The sequence below is a fragment of the Ovis canadensis genome, chromosome 3 (genome assembly GCF_042477335.2).
Source record: "Ovis canadensis isolate MfBH-ARS-UI-01 breed Bighorn chromosome 3, ARS-UI_OviCan_v2, whole genome shotgun sequence".
In the NCBI taxonomy this organism is placed as follows: domain Eukaryota; kingdom Metazoa; phylum Chordata; class Mammalia; order Artiodactyla; family Bovidae; genus Ovis; species Ovis canadensis.
Genome location: NC_091247.1, coordinates 177,225,802 through 177,253,678, shown reverse-complemented (window position 1 = coordinate 177,253,678; position 27,877 = coordinate 177,225,802). Strand labels below are relative to the sequence as shown.

The window sequence follows — 27,877 nt, the reverse complement described above, 5'->3', positions numbered from 1 at the left end:
ACAAAATATTAATAACACAAGTTCAACAAAATTTACCACCAAAATATTTCTCTCAAGTAACGACTAGCTTTCAGGTAGCAAAATTTTCCACTCTTAACATGATCCAAAAAGCAAAAGCATCATCAAGTTACTATAAATGCTAATACCATCACTTAAAATAAAAATAAATCTAGCCAAATTTTAATTCAACTAAGACAGAATTATTTAAAAAAATGCTTACCGGGGATATGTTCGCATAATTTTCACAATTAGAAGTCAAATCACTATATTTTTTATAAACATCAATCAGATCTAACATGTTACTATTCTTTAAGAAATCATCATAAATCTTCCTGATGTCTTCATAATGGTCAATCATTTTTATATTTTCAACTGGTAAGTTTAATTTCTCATGTAGAAAGTATTTCCAGGTCAATATGATATCACTGAGAGAGACTGTAAACTCTCCACTATGCTGAAAGAGAATAAAAATTAAAAATTACCCAAAATAAAATGATTAAGTTGGATGCTAGTTACTCATTAACTTACAATTAAGATCAGTTCAGTTCAGTTCAGTCACTCAGTCATGTCCAACTCTTTGCAACCCCATGAATTGCAGCATGCCAGGCCTCCCTGTCCATCACCAACTCCCGGAGTTTACTCAAACTCATGTCTATTGAGTCGGTGAGCCATGATCTTTGTTTTCTGAATGTTACAAATTGAGTTTTGTCATAGAAAACTCTACATTGAATTCCACCGGATTTTAAAAGAACAGCCAAGTTGAACTAAAGAATAATATTAATACCTGATATAAAAGAAAAAGATTTTGACGATTTTTAAAAATACTATCAACTATAAAAAGTTTGCACTTGATAAAGTTAACAAATACGAAAGAAAGTCAAAGTGTTAGTCGCTTAATCATGTCCAGTCCTTTGAAACTCCATGGTCTGTAGCCCATTAAGTTCCTCTGTTCATGGAGTTTCCCAGGCAGGAATACTGGAGTGGGTTGCCATTCCCTTCTCCAGGGGATCTTCCCCACCAAGGGATCGAACCCAGGTCTCCTGCATTGCAGGCAGATTCTTTAACATCAAAGCCACAAAGGAAACCCTTAACATATATAGTCATCTTATTTCCTGAACTTTACTATATTTACTCTACCAAAAATGGGAGAGGATGGGTGAGTAGTGAGTTGTACTTAAGTGCCATTGATTAAGGAAACATTAATTCCTTTTAGTTCTTTTTGCTAAGGTATTTTTAGTCTCTTATTTAAAAATTCAATGCCACACTGGATTCCCACATACTCAGTTCAGTTCAGTCGCTCAGTCGTGTCCGACTCTTTGCGACCCCATGAATCGCAGCACACCAGGCCTCCCTGTTCATCACCATCTCCTGGAGTTCACTCAGACTCACGTCCATCGAGTCTGTGATGCCATCCAGTATGTCATCCTACACACTACATTATCCCAAATGTTAGTCTTAAAACATGATCATAAAACTTAAATTTTAAAAAATTATGTTTTATTACTATTTCCAGGGAAGCTAAAATATCTGCTAAAATTTAGGGTCAGTGAAGAATTTTGAACCTTCCCTGCTTATCATCACACTTAACTATCACAAACAAATGCTAAAAAGCAACAGTTCAGGTTTCTCCTATAAGTGTCAGATGTTACTAACTAGGCAAAATTGTTCATTTTTCCCTCTTATTCAATATCTTCATGATAAATTATCTCAGTGGTCATGTTGAAGATTTTTTTTTAATTGATTGTATTCTGTTCCACTTAAGTATCCAAGATATTAACAATGATGCCCTCCAAAACATGCTAGACCTTATTTAGTTAAAAAAAAAAAATCTAAGTACTGCTTTCCAGTGCAGGATGAGTAACAAATATTTTTAAGTATCTGTATGTGGTTTTGAGAAATATATTTTGCTGCCCTCTTCCACAGTTAAGTTTAATATGTTAGCATTTTTGCTAACACTAATATCTTTCCATTAATAGCATTTAAAAATGGGTGGGTATTTACATAGCACTATTCATTAGAACTAAATTATAACACCATCTGAAGCCAATGAAGATTAATAGAAAGAAATAAAAGGAAGCCAAATAATGTTATTTTCTACATATCTGATTCTTTCAAATCTCTGTATCTTTTATAAAAAGTAGCCATATTTTCTAACTAATATCCAAATTTAAGACAAGATGCCCAAACTGCCTTAAAGTAAGTAACTTTTTATTTATCCATATGGCAGCAACTAAGAAAATTATCTTTATTGTCTTTAAAGTAAGGATCCGTTATATAAAAATTATTAAAATTAATTTGAATTCATGAAATTAGTTCAATGCACAATCAAAAAAAAAAATCAGTAACTCTCAAACACTGGACCCATAACCCAGATGTAAGACAGATTTGTAATTTCTCAGCATTGCATCAAAATTGTATACTTTACTTCCCAATACCACAAAGGTTACTTACACACCAAAGAATTTCCAAATGGTATGTAAGTTTAACTAATTTAATTAATTAATTAGTTAGTTAAACTAATTCAATTATTTAGAGTTTCAAAACTACACTGTTATATCTCAAAAATTCCTAAAAACCATTTTGGAATAACAACCTTTATGTTAAAAATAACTTAAGATTTTGCCTAATATAAATGTACAGATTTCATCCTAATGACTCTGTGCTGTTCTCAGTCATGTCCGACTCTTTGCAACCCCATGGACTGTAGCCTGCCAGGCTCCTCTGTCCATGGAATTTTCCAGGCAAGAATGCTGGAGAAGGTTGCCATTTCCAACTCCAGGGGATCTTCACAACGCAGGGACTGAACCCACATCTCTTGTGTCTCCTGCATTGGCAGGCGGAATCTTTACCACTGCACCACGTGGGAAGTCCTATCCGAATGACTATAACTAAAGGAAACTATACAAGTTCTTAATCTTGTGAGAAAAGGTTTTGACTACATTAACAGTGTTTATACTGGGATTGTAAAAACATTTTAAATCCAAATAAAAATGCACTCCAAATATCAGTTTTCATGATCAGGTGTCCATCATGACAGCATATTCTATTATTCAAACCAGTAACAACTGATTGAGAGAGTTTGCGGTCAAATCAGAAAATGTTTTGCTAAGAAAACATGCCAGCTGGCAAATATCTGAAGGAAGTTCAAAACGTTCAATCCTTTAGTTCTCTGATGGACATAAAAAGGATTGCATTTCACAAGAATAAAATGAGAAAAAATGAGTTACACTTATCAGAGTACTTGTACTTTTTACATTTTACCGAATGTATACTTGTATAATTATTCAAAATTTTAAATAAATTTTATTTTTTCACTAACTGGAATTCTTGTTATTGAAAGAGAAAAGATAGTAAGTTTACTTAAGAGCATTAATTGGATGTATGACCTTGAATAAGATACTGAAATCCCTGAGTCAGCTTCCTTGGTTATAAAGTAAGACTGTACATATTAAATAACACCTGATAAACTGTAACCAACCAAAACTGTCAGTTTCCTTTCTCTTTTCTCATTCAATGTAATATAACAGTTTGTTGCGGGAAGGGTGGTAGATAAATAGAATACAATTTTTAAAACTGTTTCTTATTTGTTATGTCACTATTGGATCATTTTCAAATCTGATAACCGGTGCAAAGAAATAGAGGAAAACAACAGAATGGGAAAGACTAGAGATCTCTTCATGAAAATCAGAGATACCAAGGGAACATTTCATGCAAAGATGGATTCGATAAAGGACAGAAATGGCATGGACCTAACAGAAGCAAAAGATATTAAGACGTGGCAAGAATACACAGAAGAACTGTACAAAAAAGATCTACATAACCCAGATAATTACGATGGTGTGATCACTCACCTAGAGCCAGATATCCTAGAGCCAGAATGTGAAGTCAAGCGGGTCTTAGAAAGCATCACTAAGAACAAAGCTAGTGGAGGTGACGGAATTCCAGTTGAGCTGTTTCAAATCCTGGAAGACGATGCTGTAAAAGTGCTGCACTCACTATGCCAGCAAATTTGGAAAACTCAGCAATGGCCACAGGACTGGAAAAGGTCAGTTTTCATTCCAATCCCAAAGAAAGGCAATGCCAAAGAATGCTCAAACTACCACACAATTGCACTCATCTCACATGCTACTAAAGTAATGCTCAAAATTTTCCAAGCCAAGCTTCAGCAGTACGTGAACCATGAACTTTCAGATGTTCAAGCTGGATTTGGAAAAGGCAGAGGAACCAGAGATCAAACTGCCAATATCCGCTGGATCATGGAAAAAGCAAGAGAGTTCCAGAAAAACATCTATTTCTGCTTTATTGACTATGTCAAAGCCTTTGACTATGAAGATCACAATAAACTGTGGAAAGGTCTGAAAGAGATGGGAATATCAGAGCACCTGACCTCCCTCTTGCAAAACCTATATGCAGGTCAGGAAGCAACAGTTAGAACTGGACATGGAACAACAGACTGGTTCCAAATAGGAAAAGGAGTCCGTCAAGGCTGTATATTGTCACCCTGCTTATTTAACTTCTACGCGGAGTACATCATGAGAAACGCTGGGCTGGAAGAAGCACATGCTAGAATCAAGATTGCCGGGAGAAATATCAATAACCTCAGATATGCAGATGACACCACCCTTATGGCAGAAAGTGAAGAGGAACTAAAAAACCTCTTGATGAAAGTGAAAGAGAGAGTGAAAAATTTGGCTTAAAGCTCAACATTCAGAAAACTAAGATCATGGCATCTGGTCCCATCACTTCATGGCTAATAGATGGGAAACATTGAAACAGTGGCTGACTCTATTGTTCTGGGCTCCAAAATTACTGCAGATGGTGACTGCAGCCATGAAATTAAAGGATGCTTACTCCTTGGAAGGAAAGTTATGACCAACTGAGACAGCATATTCAAAAGCAGAGACGTTACTTTGCCAACAAAGATCCGTCTAGTCAAGGCTATGGTTTTCCTGTGGTCATGTATGGATGTGAATTGATGCTTTTGAACTGTGGTGTTGGAGAAGACTCTTGAGAGTCCTTTGGACTGCAAGGAGATCCAACCAGTTCATCCTAAAGGAGATCAGTCCTGGGTATTCATTGGAAGGACTGATGTTGAAGCTGAAACTCCAATACTTTGGCCACCTGATACAAAGAGCTAACTCATTTGAAAAGATCCTGATGCTGGGAAAGATTGAGGGTAGAAGGAGAAGGGGACAACACAGGATGAGATGGCTGGATGACATAACCGACTCGATGGACATGGGTTTAGGTGAACTCTGGGAGTTGGTGATGGACAGGGAGGCCTGGCGTGCTGTGGTTCATGGGGTAACAAAGAGTCGGACATGACTGAGTGACTGAACTGAACTGAATGAAGTTATTGAGAAGGAAAGGCAATCCACTCCAGCATTCTTGTCTGGAGAATCCCATGGACAGAGAAGCCCGGCAGGCTACCGTCCATGGGGTCGCAAAGAGTTGGACACAACTGTGGGACTAAACAACAACAATGAAGTTATATATATCTGCCATATAATGAAGTCAAAACTCCTCAGTGAATCTATTATAGGTTAAATCTTTAGTGGTATAAAACTGCTAGAGATATGTTACATTATTTAAGCTAAAATATTTCTCCTCCTCAGAAAATATGCCAAAACCCTGAAACTCAAAGGTTATTTTATTTCTCCCCACCAAAGCGGTTAAGAATGCAAACACACCAATAAACAGACTAACAACCAGGTATTCAAAGGCTTTACTGTCGTCAAATTCAGTTGTAAAGACTATACTTTAGGGACTTCTATTCTTAAACTTCAGAGAATTAAAAACCTAAAGCTCAAAGCACAGGATGGAAAATATAGATGAAGGATATGTACAACCAAGTCCACCTTACTACCCGCTACTTGTGAACACAGCTGCAGGCAGGTGTATGCTGCACATTGCCAAGTGAGAAAGTCTAGGCACAGATGGAATGCTTGAGCTGAAACTGCCCATGAAGAGTAAAGCAAAACTCATCCACAACCCACCATCTCCACTGCAAACGTGCATATATACACACGAACTGCGAAAAGTTCAGCTGTCTTTCATCTTTCCTCTTCTTTCCCACCCAGAGCCTGCATTTTCAGTAAATTAAGAGAATTAACAAGTAGAAAATTAACAAAGAGAAAGAGATCTTGAGTGAACTCTACACAGGCAAATCCTAAAGAAAAAATGACTTGGATTGAATATTTTAATATGTCAAAATTTTTACAATGAGAACTAAATTTTCTTCAGGGTATATATCACTTAGCTTGTGGATATATTTTTAAATTATTCATAAACCAGCAAAAGAGGTAATTTGAATATGATCTGTTTGATTCCAGAACACCCCTCCTCAATCACTATACAATAGTGATTCTTAATAATTTCATTTTCTCTCTCTTATTTTCTAGTGCATGGTGACCAAGGTTTAACCTTCAGCTAGCCCATTCCATTACAATATTACAATATCCTCATACTCTTGTTATTTACCTTAGCACCATTTCTCCAGATTACTAAAGAAGGACATATTCCTTTTTAAATACTCAGACAGTAAATTTGGTAAGATTTGGAAATCAACTGCAAAGGGGAACAAAGGAAAGAGACCCTATGATATTCCTTGGGTGTCCAGCTTCAGTGACTGAGTAAACAATGGAAGGTTAGGTTGAGAAGTTCAGGGAGCAAACAATGTAATCTACTTTTAAAAACTGATGTGGACAGAAATGTTCAGCAAGTATCTGACCATATCAGAGTAAGACTCAGTAGAGAGGTATGACAAGAGTACATCGTGAGAAATGCTGGGTTGGATGAAACACAAGCTGGAATCAAGATTGCTGGGAGAAACATCAATAACCTCAGATATACAGAGAGATGGCACCACCCTTATGGCAGAAAGTGAAGAACTAAAGAGCCTCCTGATGAAAGTGAAAGAGGAGAGTGAAAAAGTTGGCTTAAAGCTCAACATTCAGAAAACGAAGATCATGGCATCTGGGCCCATCACTTCATGGCAAATAGAAAGGGAAACAGTGGAAACAGTGACAGACTTTATATTTTTGGACTACAAAATCACTGCAGATGGCGACTGCATCCATGAAATAAAAAGACACTTTCTCCTTGGAAGAAAAGTTATGACCAATCTAGATGGCATATCAAAAAGCAGAGACATTACTTTGCCAACAAAGGTCCGTCTAGTCAAGGCTATGGTTTTTCCAGTAGTCATGTACGGATGTGAGAGTTGGACTGTAAAGAAAGCTGAGCACCAAAGAATTTATGCTTTTGAACTATGGTTTTGGAGAAGACTCTTAAGAGTCCCTTGGATTGTAAGGATATCCAACCAGTCTATCCTAAAGGAAATCAGTCCTGAATATTCATTGGACGGACTGATGTTGAAGCTAAAACTGCAATACTTTGGCCACCTGATTCAAAGAATTGACTCATTTCAAAAGACCCTGATGCTGGGAAAGATTGAAGGCAGGAGGAAAAGGGGACGACAGAAGATGAAATGGTTGGATGGCATCACCGACTCAATGGACATGGGTTTGAGTAAACTCCAGGATTTGGTGATGGACAGGGAGGCCCGGCGTGCTGCAGTCCATGGGTCCCAAAGAGTCGGACATGACTGAGCAACTGAACTGAACTGAAGTATAAGGGAAGTATATCCAGTGAACATGGGTAAATGGAGCACACTGAAAGATACTGACAAAGTGTACAAGAGGGCATCTAAAATACATGCAGAACTCTTTCAAAGAGTAAGAAAGAGGCAAAAATAAGTCAACGGTAAAGTAAGCAAGGAAGCCTGGCACAGGGTCCCAAAGAGATGGACACAACTTAGCGATTCAACAACAAAATAAGCATAGGATACGAATAGACAGTTTAGGAAAAAGATACCTCAAAAGATATCCTTTTAAAGGTGTACTTAAGCACCATTTAAAATTCCTGATTTTTAGGTGTTAAATTATTCTTTCTATTTCAAAATGATGGTTCTAGTCACTATTTTTTCTCAATGGCTTTATGTGCTAACATGAGAAATGTTCAAATCTGTCAATGTCTAATTTGAGAGGGAAATTTCACTAGTATATGAAATTTAAAAGTCTGGGAACTACTGACATATAGAATTAAAATAATTCATCAGAATGTCATTTCACTATCTAGCCCAACAGACTCATTGAAAACATTTTACCCTTCAAAAATTTTCTTCTCTAGTCAAGATAATGTCGTCTCCTGACCATTTTCAGACCATCATGATTTTAATCCCCCTGGATTGCTTCCTCTGAACTGATTATCTCGTCCTTCACCACTTCAAATTCTTCCCATCCGAAGACTTCCTTCTTTTAAGTATATTATGTAAAGTCCAAGAAGACTTTCCTTACCACTCCAGCCTAGGTTCATCCTTCTTTCATCTGAACATCTCTCAACCCTTAAGTAGAACTCATTCCAAACACTCTTATCCCAAGCCAACTGTGCAAAAATCACTTCAGGTTATAAAGATTAAGTCTGCTTAAAAAATAAGATAATTTCCAGAGTCTCAGTGAAGATAAGGAAAATCAGTGTCCAAGATTAGGGCACAGGAGCCAGTACTTTTTAAAAGCCCTCCCAAGTGATTCTGCTTCACAGCCTGGCTTAGGAATAATTAATCTATACCACAGAGTCTGAAATTAGTCATACAATACTTGATTACATTTAAATAAACAGTATTTCTGTGTGGCTTCTAGAACTTTTTGCAGAAGTCTTATAAAAATAATTTTTAACCATAATAATCATAATAGTTGTATGTTTACCTTAAAATTATAAATTAAACATCAAATGTGCATGTTACACATTAAATTATACATATAAAAGCTTCACTTTTGACAAATTAACCAATCATTTCAAATCCAATTGCAATATTTTGACACAGACATGCAGAGGCATTTGTGAATGTAGTTTAATGACATTATCATAGAAGGGCACATATTGCCCAGAAATTAATGCAATTAAGCTTATTCAAATGGGCACCAACCAAAATTCACTTTTAAAAAAAAGTTAACCTAAATACAGTCTACTAACCTGTTTGTTGTTCTCTGCCATGGAAAGCTGCAATGCCAAGAGCATGGAGTCTGCACCACACACAGTAGTTCTCTCAGAGTTACAAAGAGTGTGCCAGTTCCTTCTGAACTCTTTAATCATATCCAAGATAGACTTCTGATTAAGCCCAGCCATTCTCTTAATGTAGGACAGAATGCAATGTTAAAAAGCCACATTTTAATTGGGAATTAATATTTAACATGTGTAAGGAAGCAGAGTAAGAGAAAAATAGTGAACAAGAGGTCATTTCATATTTACTATGACTGTTTTTAATTAAATTTAGAAAAACAGAGTAATACAGTTTCCACCCAATCATATTTCCCTCTCCGTTAGTTTTCTTGTAAATCTTGTAAAATAATGAAATCCAACCATCGATCTGAAAATTAATACGAAACAGATAAAGGCAAATTCTGCAAACATGATTATAGACACAAACATAGTGAGCTGTATTTTTAAAAATATTTATTTTGAAATAGATGGTAACATCTATGGCAGAAGACAAAACAAAGAAAGTCAATTTCCTCTCATCCCTGTATTATCCCAAAAGAGGTGGTCTATTTTCCACCCCTTTGAATCTGGGTTAGCCTTGTAACTTGATTTGATCAATAGAATGTGACAAGAATGACATCACAGGAGTTCCAAGCCTAGACCTAGTTCCCAAAGGCCCATACAGAAACAGTTAATATGGCAGACCCGACTACTATCTTTTAAAAAGCATGTTTACAGGGTTGGCCATTGGTTGGCATCTGGAAACTTCAGATTTCAGGAAGATTTTCAGTAACAATGGTTCACTGCACTTAAACTATTTGTACAAACAATATAGCTTATGCTGATAGGCTTTTCTTTTTAGTCTAGAATTTGGGAACATAGAAGATATCTACACGTTCAAACCCCAGTAAAAAGCCTGGGCACTGAATCTCTAAAGAGCTACCCTGACAGACAACATTTCATGTGCTGTCATAACTTGTTGCTGGGAGAAGTAACTATATCCTGTGTGACTCCCCTAAGAGAAGACTTTTGGAAGTTTGTGCTTGATTTCTCCTGGAGTTCACCCCCATGTAACTTCTCCCTTTGCTGATTTTGCTTGGCATCTTTTTGCTGTAACATATTACTGCAAGAGTACAACTATATGCTGAGTCCTATGAGTCCTCTTAGCAAATTATCTAACCTGGGGTAATCTTGGGGGCCTCCTGACATAAGCCTACAGTTTTAGCTCTTACTCTCTCGCTATTCTCAGAATGCCATATGAAGAACTGCAAATTAGCCTGCTGGAAAGGCTGTGTGGCGGAAAACCAGCTGATAGGCACTCCAGCTGATAACCAATACTATGAACAGACATGTGAGTGAGGCTATCACAGATTATCTAGACCCAATCAACCTGTGAGACGACATACAGCACCCTAAGTAATCCTAGACAAGACCAGCAGAACCACATATCTGAGTACAGCCCAAATCGTTGATCCTCAGAATCATAAACATTTAAAATGGCTGTTGTTTAACACCACTTAAAACTTCAGAGTGGTTTGTTACACAGCAACAGACAATCAAAACAATAATAGCTAATACATAGAAGGTTTCTCGGTGCCAGGTACTTTTCAAAAGCTTAATATTTATTACCTCATTTAATCTTCACAAGAGTCCTGAGGAAGGTCTGTTATTATCCTCATTTCACACCTAAAGAAAGTGATACCCTATACTGCTGAGCTAGCAAATGGCCAAACAAACCTAAATTCAAGATGCCTAACTCCAAAAGTGGTGCGCTTTTATATCACTACAACATTTTTTCCATACTTTCTTTTAAGTACCCTAGTCTCCAACATAGTCACATGCCATTATTTAATTTGGGGTATTTTACTATTCACATTCAATCAATTTACTCCTGTTATCTTTTTCTTCTTTTTTTTATATGACATAAACAGAATCCAGGATGTTTACTAGGTATCTTGGGTTTGAATGATTAAAAAAAAAAATGGGTATGTGCCATTTACAAAACAATAATTTGCAGACATAATCAGGGATGCAATTTAAAGATACAGGTAGAAGACTACAAAGTACCTACAAAAATACAAATCCAAGTAAACAGTAAAATTGTCTTCAAAATATCACCTTAATCTCTTATAAGAAAAAAATATAAAGTAAAGAAATAAAGTTTCAGTAACATGATCAGTTTGTCTAGAATCAATATTTAGTAGTAAATTATTTACTGGCATTATTTAAACATACTATGAGTTCGGATTGCTAAGAATGAAAACTAATCTGGAATTAGACTGTTCTGAATTCTGGCTCCACCACTTACAAACTGTGAGAATTCCAAGTTATGTCACCTCTCTCCGCCTCAGCTTCCTTGTACTGAAAACAAAAATAATAATAGTACTATCGCAGAGGGTTTTGTGAAAAGTAAATGATGTAAGTACAAGATAAGTTTTTAGAACAACGCCTGGCACATATAAAAGTCCATCTCATTCAGGAGTTAGAACACTTTCGGGAAGGTTCCAACAGTAAACACTGAGGCATGCAGGACATAAGGTCTCTTACAACTATTCAAACTTCATCTTGGTGGGTGAAACTAGCCACAGACAATACATAAACAAATGAGCACAGCTCGGCTTTAGCAAAATTTTACAGAAATTTAAAGATCATAAAATTTTCACATATTATAAAATATTATTCTGCTGGACTTTTTTTTTTTTCAACCAACCAAACATGTAAAATCCATTCTTAGCTCACGAACTGGCTGCACAAAAACAGGCAGTACCACGAGTTCACCAAGCCTCTAGCCTTGACTCTTTCAGTAGCTAGCTGGCTGCGTGAGCCCAAGGAATAAGCCCTGACTGCCTAGGAAGAGGTAGAATACTTCCAGAAATCAAGGAGACAATGATTATACAAGTATTCTGAATGTCAGGCTGCAACATACAAAGAGTAGTAGAAGATAGCAGCGATATTAAACACTTGTTTTTAGCATTTGGATTCCAAGCTGCACTGAAGCAAAAATTGTAAGGCAGGAAAATGTCACTGGGGAGCCAGTATGAGATGGATAAGAGACATACTAGGGTCCTCATTTACTGGCTGTATGTCCTTCAGTATTTAAAACCTCTGATGAGCATAAATTTCTTCATCTGTAAAACGGAAATGATTATCTCCTAGTTCATAAAATTAGGACACGTTAGTGAGACAGTAAATGGAGGTGCTCAATAAAAAAGGGCACCGTTGCTGCTCATGGTATGCAGGTCCTAACAGTCCCTTGGGCGGAAGTAAAACGGAGAGGGCGAAAGTGGAGTCTACCTAATCCTGGTTTCCTGCCTAATTAACTCATCTAAGTAGGGCTCTGTGGACCTTATTCTTCCAGTCAGCAGATGATCCCTCAGCACCTTCCAGCTCCATCAATGGAACATAAGAACTCTGTTCAATATCCCCAGACCAAAACAAAAACACTCCACAAATATTATTTTAGGCAACCACATGGCGCTCTACTGTTACCGAAAAACCCTCACAAGTCGCAGCTTAAAGCCTGCAGACGGGAGAGAAAAAGGTGACACTCACCTGGCTCGGGGAGAACCCAGGAGGTGCAGACTCCCCTGAAGAAAACTCCAGCCGGCTGCACAAGGGTGACTGTTCGAGAGAGCGCAGGTTTACATTTTAAATCTCGCGGGAGGGCCCGCCAGCCAATCGCAGCTCCCGCCCTCTGACCCGGAAGCAGAGCCGGCGCGCGCCGCAGCAGCCCAAGGTGAACAGCAGCTCGGCTCCATCTGCTTCCAGGCGCCCTCCGGTGCGTATCGCGCGTCAGCCCAAGGGGCATGGCTCGGCTGCCGGTCGCCACGCGCCTTCAATCTATCCCTGGGAGTTCCTCCTCTCCTCGGGCCGTTCCCCACCCCTCTTCCTTTCGACCTCGGGCTCCGGGAGGTAGTGGCGGGGTATCGCGGTATTTGCGTGGCTCTGGAAGAGGTGTCAGGGCTATGCGGGGACTTTTCTTGTTCCCTCTCTCCGCTGTTTTCGCAATTTTAGAGGGGCAAGTCCAGCCCGCTTTGTACAGTGAGACCCTGAGACTGTAATTAGACTGGACACTGCTTTAATGAACAGTTAGAAACGGAGTTTCCTAATCTGGAATCTTTTGCACTTCCACACTGCTGCCTTACCTGTTGGTCACTTTTTACAACTGTTTAGTCCCAGATGCCCACTCTTAAGGTTACTAGGTTATAGACTTCCCGAGGTGGAACTCATATGATTTCTTAGTAGATACTCACAAGATATTTGATGTGTTTGCTATCAAGCCCAGCTGTTTTCAGGACAACTCCTACCGTCCTATTAAAAACAAAAACAAAAAAGTGACCTCTTCAGAATCTATAAGTCTCATCTGGGAATGCTACTTTCAGAATGCACACCAGGCCATGAAACGTTAGCTGAAGTTTTGTTCCTGGTTTTATGAATACTATTTTGTATCCCATTTTGGCATTCCTTCCTCCAGATTGTATATTTTGTATCTGCTTATTTTATAGTATTGTTCACACTGAATCATAAATAACCCTGGATTGTGAGCTTTTTCAAAACAGGCTTTTGTGTTTCTCTTTCTTGTACTGGTGTCCAACATTTAGAAAGTCTCACATTCTGGCTCCTCTTATGAGATTGGCAAGCAAGTTAATCTGAAGTCCCGATTTCTCCATCTGTAAAAAGGGGACCATAGTACCTCCCTCTTAGGTTTGTGCAAGTATTAGGCATGGTAATGTTAGTAAAATACTTAATGGTGGCGCTTGCAGGTACAGCTCCATAATGTTAATGATCATTAATTTTTTATGAGTATATTTCCTAGTAGTGTAATTCCATCTTTAAGTACTCCCTGTCCTTAAAATAATCTAGACAGAATTTTGTAGTGACTTTCTCTGCAAGTACCGTTCACAAAGTAGTTGAATAATTTTTTTTTGAGCTGCCTGTCATCACATCCTAACACTTTGATGGTTTCTGTTTCTGTGCTGTAATCCACAGTTCTGTGACCTTGTCCAATAGAAGGCTGTTTTTGCAGCTGCACAAGTTTTGCCATACAAGATGAAGCAAGATGCCACAAGAAATGCTGCCTACACTGTGGATTGTGAAGATTGTGTGCACGTGGTAGAATTCAGTCCCTTTGAGAGTGGGGATTCAGGAAACCTAATTGCATATGGTGGCAATAATTTTGTGTTCATTGGCACCTGTACATTTCAGGTTAGTGTGAACCTGAACATTTCAGGTTAGTGCACTGAGTGACAGTGAAGATGTTTCACTGAAAAGAAAACTTACACAAACTTTGGTAATTTTCACTAAACTTTGAAAGCATGAGATGAAGAACTACTGAGAAAGACATTCCTAGTAATATATGCCTAATATTTGTGCAAACATTGAATAAGTATTGAAAAGGAAGAATACAGTTGACCCTTAAACAACACAGATTTGAACTGCATAGTTCACTTATACATGGATTTTTTTTTCAGTAGTAAATACTAGGATACTGTAGAATCTACAGTTAGTTGAATCTGCAGATGCCAAGGAATTGCCCACAGGGAGAAAAATGAGAGTATTAGTCTCTTAGTGCTGTCAGACTCTTTGCAACACCATGGACTATAGCCTGCCAAGCTCTTCCTCTGTCCATGGAATTCTCCAGGCAAGGGTACTGGAGAAGGTTGCCATTCCCTTCTCCAGAGGATCTTCCTGACCCAGGGATCGAACTGAATCTCTCGCATTGTCGGCAGATTTTTTACTATCTGAGCCACCAGGGAGACTTACTGCAAGTTAAACCAGGATTTTCAACTGTGTGGAGTCATTGCCCTAAACCCCATTATTCAGGGGCAAGGCTATATACATATATACGTATATAAGGCCTATGTATGCTTTATGCTTTATGATTAGAAATGGAATATTCTAGTAATTGAAGGTTATGATTAACTATACCTTGTTATGTGCAGGAAAAATACCAATTAGATCTGGTTAATTACTAAATCCAGCTTTTCTGTATTCCACTTTGACATAGGAAAAAAAAAAACAAGCTAGTAGTATTGAGAGCTTAAAAATGATCTTCCAGGAGATTTTATAGCTGTGATGATATCAGCTTTCCTAGTCACTTTCATGCTTTTTATATATCTAGAGTATACAGAGTATGAGCTCTATGAATTGAACAGGCAATTCAGCATAGTCATTAAGACCGTGAACTCTTGAGCCAAAATGCCTGGGTTTTTGTTCCTGCCCGGCTTTACCTCTTAATAGCTAGGTGACCTTGAGCAGGTACTTAACCTCTCTGCTATAAAAATGAGAACAATTATACACTTGACTCTTGGACATTGTGGAGGTAAGGGACAATGGATGCAGTCAACATCCACGTGTAGCTATAGTTCCCTGATTCCTCATCCATGGATTCAATCAACAGCAAATCATATAGTCCTCTAGTAGATATGTTTTGAAAAAAAATCTGTATATAAGTCAACACAGTTCAAAATCATGATTTTCAAGAGTGAACTGTACTTAACTGTACTGAATGTCATAAGTTAGCGTGTAGAGTTCCTACATAGTGTCTGAAACATTTAATACATATGACTCATCGATTTGGTCAGGCACACTCAAGCACAGCCCCATATTTAATGGTGTGGCACACATCACATTTTCTCACAGGAAAGCTAGTTCTATGTGTCAGAATTTGAACAATAAGAGGTCAACCCTCAGGAATCTCTGGTTAATCCTTTGTTTATCAGAATGTTAACTATGTAACACTGTTTCGTAGATTAAGGTTAATCAGTGAGGTAATTTGGCAGTGACAAATTTTCAAAGATTTTAAATAACTTTATCACCAAAGTGATATTATAAACATTGTAAACATTATTTCCTCTTTTACTGAGGAGGCAGTTCAGTATCTTACAGTATTTTAACATCATAAATGCAATTTGACATTTTACAGTGGCATAAATGTATTAGGTTATACACAACTAGACTGCATGTATGTTTATCCTAAAGAGAAAGTATGAATTAAAAGCTTCTGTTGGTTGGTGTCTGAGTAGAACACAGGGGTTCTTACATTATCCCACATTGCCTCTTAGGGTTGGGGTAGGAGTTTCTAGCTTTTATGCTGAATATGACCTTCAGCCTGATCTCAGCTGGACCAGGTTAAGATCTCATCAGGTTAGGATCATAAAAAGTCACATAGTTTGGAGAAATAATACAACACACTCTTGAAAAAAACCGAAGGGAAACTAGTTTCCTAAAGCACACTACTAATCTGCAAAAGAAAAAAGCAGCCCCCTACAGATGAAATTGAATTTTGTTTCAGTGCTTTTGAAATTAATAGCTAATTGTATTCAAAAGTACTGAAAAAATAAGCTTTGCTTTATGTTCACCTAAGAAATTCTGAGGGAGAAAGTCAAGAAAGAGAGGAAAAAGAAGGCAAAGAAGTGATGGGTAGCAGAGAGAAAAAGGGAGCAAAAGGTGGAAAGTGACAAAATGAGAAAGAAAAAAAGCAAAAACATTTGTATTGCTCTGTTACTGTTTGCGGTCATAGGCATTATCCCTGTGGACCCTTAGACTGTGAGGCTGGCAATGTGGGTCTTAACCCCAAATAACCTAAGGAAAGAATTAGATTTCTATTAATTTTTCAAGCAGTGAACACAAATTATCTTCTGTGCCAGGTATTGGGGATACAGTTAAACAACTGTCTCTGTCCTCATGGAGTTTCCATTCTACTTTAAAGGAATGCAAGGATTTATCTGACTAATAACTGAAAAAACAAACTCTATACCAGATTTTTAAGTCCCTGTTCTTTTCCTCCTGTGCTGCTGTTCAGAGAGGTTGAAGCCATAGTTCAAACAGTTCTAGAGAATGAGTTCCAGTAATTTGCCAGCAGGGATTCAGATTGCTGCTTCTGAAATTATTTTCTTATTTAATTAAGCACTGTTGAACATTGTTCTTAGTCTCTCATGTTAGAACTTTCAAGTTCTGTAGCACTCAGTTTCTTATCTTGAGGAAAAAACTAGGAAAAACTGAATTGAAAGAGTTCACATTTCTGTCAGAAAGGCAATCCTCACTCTAAGACTATTAGGAAAACACTGCTGGTACAGTAAATTTGAATTTCAACAAAGCATTTTTCAGAATTTCATGATATTGTTTTGACTATGTTGGAAATTTGAGCCAAGTGACAGTACTATTGGTTGGTGTCATATATTTGTCAAATACTCATTAATTGCAGATCAGGTGCTGGGAACCTGACATATTTTAACAATACATATTTTAAAAAAGCAAGGACCCTGCCCTCAAGGAGATGTTTAAATGTAATGCAATGCAATAAGATAACACTAAAAAAGTAAAGAGGAGAGGGAGCATGAAGGTTTCTAATTCTGTTTAAACGGTGGTCAATAATAAATTGCATACACCTGAAACTAATACAATGTTGTAAATCTGTTGTAAATCAACTATACTCTAATAAAAATTTTTAAAAAAAAATAATGAATTGCAACCTCTGCTGGGACTTGGATGAGAAGACTAGGACAAGCACATTGAATTTATATAGAACATGAAGTTGAAAAGGCTACCTAATGCTTTGGGTGACAGACTTAATTTAGCAAATTTTTATTGAGCACCTGTTATATGCCAGAAACTCTGCTCAGAATCCGAATATTGTTTTAATAGATCCAATCCAAAATTGGATTAAGCTGCCAAAGGAACTTAATTCAGTGCTGTCCAATAGAAATAGAATGTAAGCCACAAATATAAATTTCAATGTTGTAGTAACCACATTATGAAAAGTAAAAAGCAGGTGAAATGAATTTTAATAATGTATTTTTACCCAGCATATCCAATATATTTTATGTGTGTAACGAACATAAAAATTATTAATGAGATCCTTACATATTCCTTTTATACTAAGTCTGTGAAATCTGGTGTGGATTTTGCACTTTATAAAGTGTGCATCTTGGACCAGCCACGTTTTTCCAGTGCTAAATAGCCCCATGGGGCTAATGGCCACCAGATTTGGCACCACAGCTCTATATCCTGTGCTGTAAATTGACAGTAATATCTAGTGTTTACTTCAGTTCTTAGCAGTGTATTATGATTCAAAGGAGATAATGTATTTGAAGACAGATTTCAAAGTGGCATTAAAAAGTTTAAAACCATCATGTGAAAGAGGGATTAGACTCAGAATGGTAACTTTTATGCCATCAATTCTGTTTGAGTGGAGTTGTTACTTACAGTGCTTTAGGACTAAGGCTGAAACTGCCTCTTTGAGTGTGTTCACCTAGTGGAGATCAGTTAATGACCAGACATGTGTTGTCACTGAGTTAAACTACCTCAGTGATGGTTCCAGAGAGCAGAATTTGGAGCAATGAATAGAATTTACATGGAAACAGATTTTGGTTTAATGTTAAAGAGAACTGTTGTAATAGTTAAAACTACCCCCAAACTGAATAAATTCGCCACAAAAGTAGCTAGTTCTCTCTCACTTGGAAATGTTCAGGGAAGGGTTATGTAAACTTTTTTTCAAATGTTCTAATAGAGATTTAAGCATTAGATGAAAGAAGTAGACTAGGTAAACTTTACAGTCTCATCCAACTAAAATTCTGTATTTGGCCTTAAATGGGTGTGGTGGGAAGAACAGCCAATTTCAAACCCTTAGAATAGCCCTTTCATCAACCTGGCTTTGCCCCAACCTCAAATATGCTGGAGACTTGTATAATGATGTGCATTATAGCAAGTTTTCCAAAGTATCTTAATTTCCTGCCCATACAATACTGCCTACACCTCAAGCTAAACCCAAAATAGCATTCATCTCTGCCTATACCACACGCACACACCCTGGCCTTTTAGTTGGCTCAGTGGTAGACCTTGCTGCCAGGAAAAAAGATTTCACTGGTGATACATAAAATGCAGACTATATAGTCACTGGGATGTCTTTATCCCCATGACCACCCAATAACTCCGTATGTACTTTAATAACAAACTATAGGACCTAATTGTCAATACTGTTGTTAACATTAGCAAAAATAGTGTGTTTTGATGGTAAAAAGTTCATTTTTAAAGATTAGTTTGTCAATGTGGAAAAATAGTTATAACCCAGTCTATAAAGTCAGCTGTGATTTGGCTCCTAACCTTATTTTTAAGTTCCTTAGTGATTGCTGCCTCAGCATATCTAACTGTTCATTATACAGTTATTATACAGACAAATTATGAAGTAATAAAATTTGACTGGTTTTTTTTCCTTGATAAATACATTTGTTTCCCTTTTTATGTTTTTTCTGTTAAGTTCACCTGAAATGTAAAGTTATTTTCAAGGGGTTTCTGAATTATGTAGAGAAAGGTATGTGTAATGTTTGTGAAATGATTGTGCTAGGATTCCAAAGGCTATCCTGGAAAAATCAACACATCCACTAGGATTCAATTAAAGTACACATTGTAAATCTTTGGATTTAGATTCAGGATGAATGGAATTCTTAGAACAATCCTTCACATAACTTCTATCTATGTAGACATATATATTCAATTAAATATCAAGTTTCACCTGAATTTTCCTCCAGATCCTATTTTATAATCTAAAAAACTTTTATAAAGGATAACTGTAGTCACTTAACACAGAAGATCCCTTGGGCAACTTTGTCATGAAAATTTTTGCTTTAGTCTCTAGATCCGTGTAGGGTTTTGATTTAAATAACAAGAAGATGATTTATTTTTTAAATGACAATATTTTAAGCTTATACAGTGCGTTTTAAAATATATATTACTGATAAAAAGTATAAAGAATAATAATAGTAGATCCCTGTATACTTACTACCTAGCTTCAGAAAGGGAACAGCAACTCTTTTGAAGCCCCCTGGGTTTTCTTTCCTTACCCCCTTTTCTTTTCAGCCCCAGGACGTAACCATGTGTGAAATTTCATTTTTCTTCAGTTTCCATGTCTTGGTGTTGCAAATCAATATATTGTTTTTCATGTTTTAAACTTTGTATCAGTGAAATCATTCTGTATTTTTCTCTTTGTTATTAAAGGGCTTCCCAAGTGGCCCAGTGGTAAAGAATCCACTTGCCAGTGCAGGAGACACAAGAGACATGGGCTTGATCCTTGGGACGGGAAGATCCCCTGGAGTAGGAAATGGCAACCCACTTATATTCTTGCCTGAAAAATTCCATGGACAGAGGATCTTGGTGGGCTACAGTCCATAGGGTTGTGAAGAGTCAGACACAACTGAGCACCACCACCACCAAATTAACTATTAGATTCTCCCTTGTCAAAGTTCATATATCTTCATTGTAGTATGATATTTTATAATATGAAAATACCACAATTAATCTATTCCTAATTAGGAAGTATTTTGCTATTGAAAGTGTAGTATGCATATTCCATGTGTTTTGTTACCTTCTCCTTTCATCTTTTTCCTCCTTGATAGTTTGGAAGTTTACATGTTATTTCTCTTTTAATGGTTACCAAAGGTATTTAATACGTATTCTTAATTAGACAAAGCTAAAATTCATATCTTTACTTCATGAATAGAGCAAGAACCTTTGACACTTGAACTGTTATCACCCACGGCAGACTTATATTATTATTATATTTTAGTTCTCATTTTTCTTTTCATTGCAACCCACAAATTCAGCATTGTTTTATGTGTCTAGTATTTGTTTAACCCACATGTTTGCCTTTGATTTTTCATTCACTGTTCCTTACATCTCAGGTCTGCTTTCTGGGGTCATTTTTTTCCCTGAAAGATATTCTTTATTATAAGAAAAAGCTTAAACTTCCTCTGTGGAATAGTAAATATTTTAAGCTTTATCAGCCATTTAAGGTGTCTGTTGCAAGTTATTATTTGTTTTTTAACAACTCCTTAAAAATATAAAAATGATTCTCAGCTTGTGAGCCATACCAAAGCAGACCATAGGCCAGATCTGGCTCTTTGGTCATAGTTTGCCAGCCCCTGCTTTATTGATGCCAATCGTTGGTTTTGGTTTTTATGAAAATACCTTTAAAACAGCTTCATTCTTGACACACTAGTTTGTTGTGGCTATAGTTCAACAGTTTTTCGTATCATTTTGAAGATATTTCACTGACTTCCTGCATGTGTTTCTGCTATGAAGCTGATGGTTGTTCTAATTATTACTCTTTTATAGGATACCTATCTTTTCTTTCTGATTGCTATTGCTAAGACTCTTATCTCACTCTTGCTCCTTCTCCCTCATTCCCCTCTTCTCACATATATGCACACACATATGTGAGAGTTTGTGTGTTCTGGAGTTTTACTGTATAGTGTCTAGCTGCAGATTTCTTTTTAAGCTGCCTGGGATTTATTGTTCTTTCTGAATATACAGATTGGTGCTTGTAATCAAGTATGAAGAATCCTTTGCTGTTATCTCTTCAAATCTTGCCTCTTCCCCCATTCCCTTGACTGCTTTCTCCTACAACCCAAATTAGCTATATGGTGGAACTGCTCACTGAATCCCTCTTAACATCTCTTTTTGTCTTCAGTTCAGTTCAGTTCAGTCACTCAGTCATGTCCTACTCTTTGTGACCCCATGAATCGCAGCACGCCAGGCCTCCCTGTCCATCACCAACTCCCGGAGTTCACTCAGACTCACGTCCATCGAGTCAGTGATGCCATCCAGCCATCTCATCCTCTGTCGTCCCCTTCTCCTGTCCTCAATCTTTCCCAGCATCAGGATCTTTTCAAATGAGTCGGCTCTTTGCATCAGGTGGCCAAAGTATTGGAGTTTCAGCATCAACATCAGTCCTTCCAAAGAACACCCAGGGCTGGTCTCCTTTAGGATGGACTGGTGGGATCTCCTTGCAGTCCAAGGGACTCTCAAGAGTCTTCTCCAACACCACAGTTCAAAAGCATCAATTCTTCGGCGCTCAGCTTTCTTCACAGTCCAACGCTCACATCCATACATGACCACTGGAAAAACCATAGACTTGACTAGACGGAACTTTGTTGGCAAAGTAATGTCTCTGCTTTTGAATATGCTATCTAGGTTGGTCATAACTTTCCTTCCAAGGAGTAAACGTCTTTTAATTTCATGGCTACAGTCACCATCTGCAGTGATTTTGGAGCCCAAAAAATAAAGTCTGACACTGTTTCCACTGTTTCCCCATCTATTTGCCATGAAGTGATGGGACCAGATGCCATGATCTTCGTTTTCTGAATGTTGAGCTTTAAGCCAACTTTTTCACTCTATTTCACTCTCATCAAGAGGCTTTTTAGTTCCTCTTCACTTTCTGCCATAAGGGTGGTGTCATCTGCATATCTGAGGCTATTGATATTTCTCCCGGCAATCTTGATTCCAGCCTGTGCTTCTTCCAGCCCAGCGTTTCTTATGAGGTACTCTGCATAGAAGTTAAATAAGCAGGGTGACAATACACAGCCTTGACGTACTCCTTTTCCTATTTGGAACCAGTCTGTTGTTCCATGTCCAGTTCTGTTGCTTCCTGACCTGCATACAGATTTCTCAAGAGGCAGGTCAGGTGGTCTGGTATTCCCATCTCTTTCAGAATTTTCCACAGTTTATTGTGATCCACACAGTCAGAGGCTTTAGCATAGTCAGTAAAGCAGAAGTAGATGTTTTTCTGGAACTCTCTTGCTTTTTCGATGATCCAGCAGATGTTGGCAATTTGATCTCTGGTTCCTCTGCCTTTTCTAAAACCAAGTCAAGTGGGCCTTAGAAAGCATCACTACAAACAAAGCTAGTGGAGGTAATGGAATTCCAGTGGAGCTATTTCAATTCTGAAAGATGATGCTGTGAAAGTGCTGCATTCAATATGCCAGCAAATTTGGAAAACTCAGCAATGGCCACAGGACTAGAAAAGGTCAGTTTTCATTCCAATCCCAAAGAAAGGCAATGCCAAAGAATGCTCAAACTACCGCACAGTTGCACTCATCTCACATGCTAGTAAAGTAATGCTCAAAATTCTCCAAGCCAGGCTTTTTGTCTTAACTACATTCTGAATAAGTTTTTCAAATCTGTCTTCCAGCTTCTCTGAGCCTTGTTTATTTTTTTCTTATGATAGTATTTTCATCTATACTTTTTCATTTAGTTCTTTAATACCTGTCTGGTCATTTTGGGTAATCTCATGTTGCTTAGTCAAATTTTTTGATTCTTTTGTCTACATCCTCAAAAATACATTTTTTTAATCTGATTTTTTTAATGTCTCCAGGTTGATTCTTCTGTTTGTGTTTGTGGTATTTTGTTTTCATATGTAGCAGTGCATGCATGTAAGATCATATCTGATTGAACTATATCTGTGAGAATTTTGAGACCTGGGTAGAGGAAGTTAATCCAAAATGAATTTGCCTTTAGTCGTCAAGTGCTTAGGGCCACTAACAACATATGGACATTTTGAAATAAGTTTTCATTTTCTGGGGCACATAGTTAATGTGAATTCAAGCCCCAAACTTATGTTAAGGCCAGCCAGTGGTTGAGATTTCTCACAAGTTACTTTTTTCTTTTTCTTGACCTTGAGCCAGGGTATATATTTTGCATGGCACTTTTGATTTGGGGTTTTTGTTTTCCCTACTTCCACTTTAAAGGTCCTGGATCTATTCAAAGGTCCCTGATCTGCATCCTTCTTTGTGTAGGCACTAAGTTTTGTCTTCTGTCTCCTACCAACAAACATTACTAATTATTGGATATGGGCAGATGTCCTTAAGATAGCTTTGTGCTTCTGTGCTAAGTTGCTTCTCTGGATTTGGATTTTTGCATTATTTTTGTAGTCAGAAAGCTTTTCAGGTTATTGTCCATATTGCCAGACAAAGATGACTTGACTTTTCAAAATTCATTCTTGTCTTCCTATGAGAATAAACTGAAATCATTTTAGTAGTACTGAATTAAATAGATAAGCTGACTTTATTAAACATCTTACCCAGAATCAAATATCTAAAAGACTGATCACTAATTTGCACATCCACTGCTCATAGTAATGGTATAGGTGAACAACAGTTTGTTCAATCCCACACATGTATGAAAGTGAAAGTGTGAGTTGCTGAGTTATGTCCAACTATTTCCATGTAAATCACTGATACTCTTTATAATTACTTTGAGGCATCATAAGGTACAAGGTATCTTATACATAATCAAAACTGCGTTCAGTATATATTTTTGATACTGTTATTTGATAATCCATGCATGTTACTTCATTTACTAGAACATTCTGATTCTTAGAGCATTGTATTTTCGTTGTGTTTGATGTGAAATATATTTACTATTAGGAAGAAAATGTCTCTTGAGATAAAGTATAACAAGTATATTGTTTTTAATTATCTTAGGGAGTTATTTTGTAACAGACAACTTTGAATATTTTTGTTGTCGTTCAGTAAACTGGTTGAAAGAAAGTGAAAGTGAAGTCGCTCAGCCGTGTCTCACTCTTTGCAACCCTATGGATTATAGCCTAATACCTGATCTGCTTTTTGAACTTCCCAAAAGAATATTCATGGCCCCCTGATAAATTCTTCCTTATAATAAAATACTCAGTTTTATATTGTTTGTTCTCATGACTTATTTAAACATTTACTGTGTATGCTTAGGAGGAAGAAGCAGACGTTGAAGGAATTCAGTATAAAACACTACGAACATTCCACCATGGAGTCAGAGTTGATGGCATAGCTTGGAGCCCAGAGACTAGACTTGATTCATTGCCTCCAGTAATCAAGTAAGTTGAAAATTATTAAATGCAGCATTTATTAATATCCTTTGTGTTAAGTGATCTGAAGCCTCTGATCATGGGGACATTTTTCCTCCATTTCCCCAACTTCAGGTATTAGGTATTTTAATATTTGCTATTATTTCATAATTTAGGCTTATTGTTTAAATTTGTGACTTATATGCAAATATAGCAGAGATGCCTTGAAGCATGTGTTTGAGCCTGACTACAAAGCTGTTTATGTGAGATTCCTATGAATCATAAATTCTTCACTGAATTTACCACTTATTGAAAGTGCAACTTTGTTAAAATAACTAAATGTGGTTGAGTCGTTAATCAGCCTTACTGCCCCATACATAAAGTGAGGAAAGGAAAGTGAAGTCGCTCAGTCATGTCCAACTCTTTGCGACCCCATGGACTGTAACTTACCAGGCTCCTCCATTCATAGGATTTTCCAGGCAAGAATCCTGGAGTGGGTTGCCATTTCCTTCTCCAGAAGATCTTCCCAACCCAGGGATTGAACCCAGGCTTCCCTGATGGCTCAGAGGTTAAAGCGACTGCCTACAATGAGGGAGACCTGGGTTCGATCCTTGGGTCAGGAAGATCCCCTGAAGAAGGAAATGGTAACCCACTCCAGTATTCTTGCCTGGAGAATCCCATGGATAGAGAAGCCTGGTAGGCTACAATCCACAAGGTCGCAAAGAGTCAGACACGACTGAGTGACTTCACTTTCACTTTCACTCCTGCATTATAGGCAGATGCTTTACCATCTGAGCCACCAACTGTACTTCTAATCTTTGGGCTTCAGTTTTGTTGAAAACATTTGAAAAGAATGACTACTTTTTGAGAAAAAAAATTAACATACTTGCTGAGGCCTTCTTCACAAAGGCAATGATATGTCAGGTTATTTAAGGTCTGTTACAAAACACTAACCTTATTTCCATAAATGTCAATTCTAAAATGTATGTCTTCTTTTAGTAAACAGTATTTAACAATCATAATTTAGCTCTTACTGAGCTAACCTAATTTTTTTAAATTAAGGGATAATTTATATACAGTGAACTCAACTCTTAACGGAACAGTTTGATCAGTGTTGACAAATGCATGTACTTTTATAACCTAGATGCTAGTAATACATAGCATTTCTGTGACCCCCAAAAGATTTTTTGTGCTCCTTGTGGTTAATCCCTGCACCCCATCCTCTGTCTAAGCAACTATTGATCAATTTCTGTTATCAGAAATTAGTTTTGCCTAATTAACCTATTTCTTCCAATGACTCTTAATTAAATCATTGAAAAGGCATGGTACCAGAGACTTATCAACATATCTGGATCTCTAGATTAGGAGACTTGTTTTAAATTAAGCTGTATTTAAATTAAATAAACTAAATGTTTTAGGTGAGAAAAAAATATTAGCTTTAATGCAGTCAAAACTTGAGAAATTTAGATCCATATGATACTCATTTACTTAAAGACAATTGGAAATAAGCTCTATTTTTTAATTCAGGCATACAAAGGGTTCCCACCTGGCTCAGTGGTAAAGAATCCACCTTCCAATGCAGGAGACATGGGTTTGATACCTAGGGGGAAGATCTCCTGGAGGAGGAAATGGCAACTGCTCTGGTGGAAATGGCAACCCACTCCAGTATTCTTGCCTAGAGAATCCTGTGGACAGAGGAGCCTGGTGGGCTGCTGTCCATAGGGTCACATAGAGTTGGACACGACTGAAGCGACTTAGCATGCATGCATGCATGCATTGGAGAAGGAAATGGCAACCCACTCCAGTATTCTTGCCTGGAGAATCCCAGGGACGGAGGAGCCTGGTGGGCTGCCATCTATGGGGTCGCATAGAATCGGACACAACTGAAGTGACTTAGCAGCAGCAGCCAGTGTTCTTGCCTGAAAAATCCCATAGACGGAGCTGCCTGGCAGGCTATAATCCATGGGGTCACAAAGAGTCGGACACGACTGAGAGACTGAGCGCATACGCGTACATACAGATATATAAGTTCTTTCTTCCTCAGCCATAATCTGACATGCTAAGAATCTAAGAATTTTAGGATTAAAGGCAAACGAGTTAAAAAATAGTTATTACTAGTTTGTTTTGTAGTATACATTGATGTACATCTAAACAAGAACCTTAAATAATAGGGTCAGTATGATAATACTCCAACTTTTAGTAATAAATACACCAGCATTTATAGGTATAAAAAGATTATTATATTTCATCTAATTTAGTGAATTTAATGTATCTTAAAGTAAGAAAGTTTATAGATAACTGAAGGAGGCAAAGGCTAAGATAGATGTATAACTATATTTTTATACCTTATGTTGACCTGGCTAAAAGAAGATACTTTTTTAAACCCATCATTTTAAACCTTTAAGAAAAAGTTAAGTGTTAAATTCATGTGGTGATTTATAATAAAATTGTATGCTTTTATAATTAAAGAGACAAATCCAATATACTAATATTTGTATGTTTTCCAATAAAAATTTGTGTCCCCTACTTTCACCCATAGTTGTATAACAGATTTTACAACGGAGCAATAGCATTCCCCTTCTGCCCAAACAACAGCATGAGTATGAGTTATGAAGATGGCTTTGGTGGGTAAAGGTGGGAAGAACTTTCACTTACCTAGACTAAAAATGGCCTTATTTTTGTTTTCTTACTTCCAGATTTTGTACTTCTGCTGCTGATATGAAAATTAGATTATTTACTTCAGATCTTCAAGATAAAAATGAATACAAGGTATGTTGACAGGTTTAATTTGTAAATCTATTTCAAAACATTTATTATTTTTGCTTTTTTATTGAATTTATCCCAATTTAAAATGACTTTATGGTTGTCTTTGAAATATGTAGTTTAGAGTCTCATTTACTCTATTTTAGGCTATAGTAAGGAACTAGGATCATAGTAAGGACTGGGAATTATAAATCTAATATCACTTATTAAATTAAAATAGTAGGTAAGCACAGAAATGAGAGGGAATTAGAAACTTGGTATAATAGACATGAACACACATAGAGGTGAACTTGAAGGGAACAAGCTCAGTACAACGCAGTGCAAGGCAGGACTACAAAGTGATTAAAGGCACAGACACAGGAGCCAGAACATCTGGTTTGAAGCCCAGCTGTGCCACCTTAGTTACAGTATGAGTTTGGTCAAATTCCCAATCTCTTGTTCTCTTTCCTTACCTGTAAAATGGGA

At 37.2% G+C, this 27,877-nt stretch overlaps 2 protein-coding genes across 3 annotated transcripts in view; one reads left to right on the top strand and one right to left on the bottom strand.

Moving 5' to 3' along the window:
- PARPBP (PARP1 binding protein) overlaps positions 1–12,813 on the bottom strand; it is a 61,725-nt gene extending 48,912 nt beyond the window's left edge. For both annotated transcript variants that reach the window (XM_069585166.1, XM_069585167.1), the window contains exons 1-3: positions 12,592–12,813; positions 9,034–9,189; positions 221–454 (exon numbers count right to left, since the gene is read on the bottom strand). In XM_069585166.1, the coding sequence (XP_069441267.1) occupies positions 221–454; positions 9,034–9,186 (387 nt within the window). In that variant the 5' untranslated portion in view covers positions 9,187–9,189; positions 12,592–12,813. The remainder of the gene's footprint in view (positions 1–220; positions 455–9,033; positions 9,190–12,591) is intronic.
- The window catches only part of NUP37 (nucleoporin 37), a 52,117-nt gene continuing 36,968 nt past the window's right edge, over positions 12,729–27,877 (top strand). Inside the window, exons 1-4 of the mRNA XM_069585170.1 lie at positions 12,729–12,817; positions 14,029–14,244; positions 24,555–24,679; positions 27,346–27,418. Of these exons, the coding sequence (XP_069441271.1) occupies positions 14,089–14,244; positions 24,555–24,679; positions 27,346–27,418 (354 nt within the window). The 5' untranslated portion in view covers positions 12,729–12,817; positions 14,029–14,088. The remainder of the gene's footprint in view (positions 12,818–14,028; positions 14,245–24,554; positions 24,680–27,345; positions 27,419–27,877) is intronic.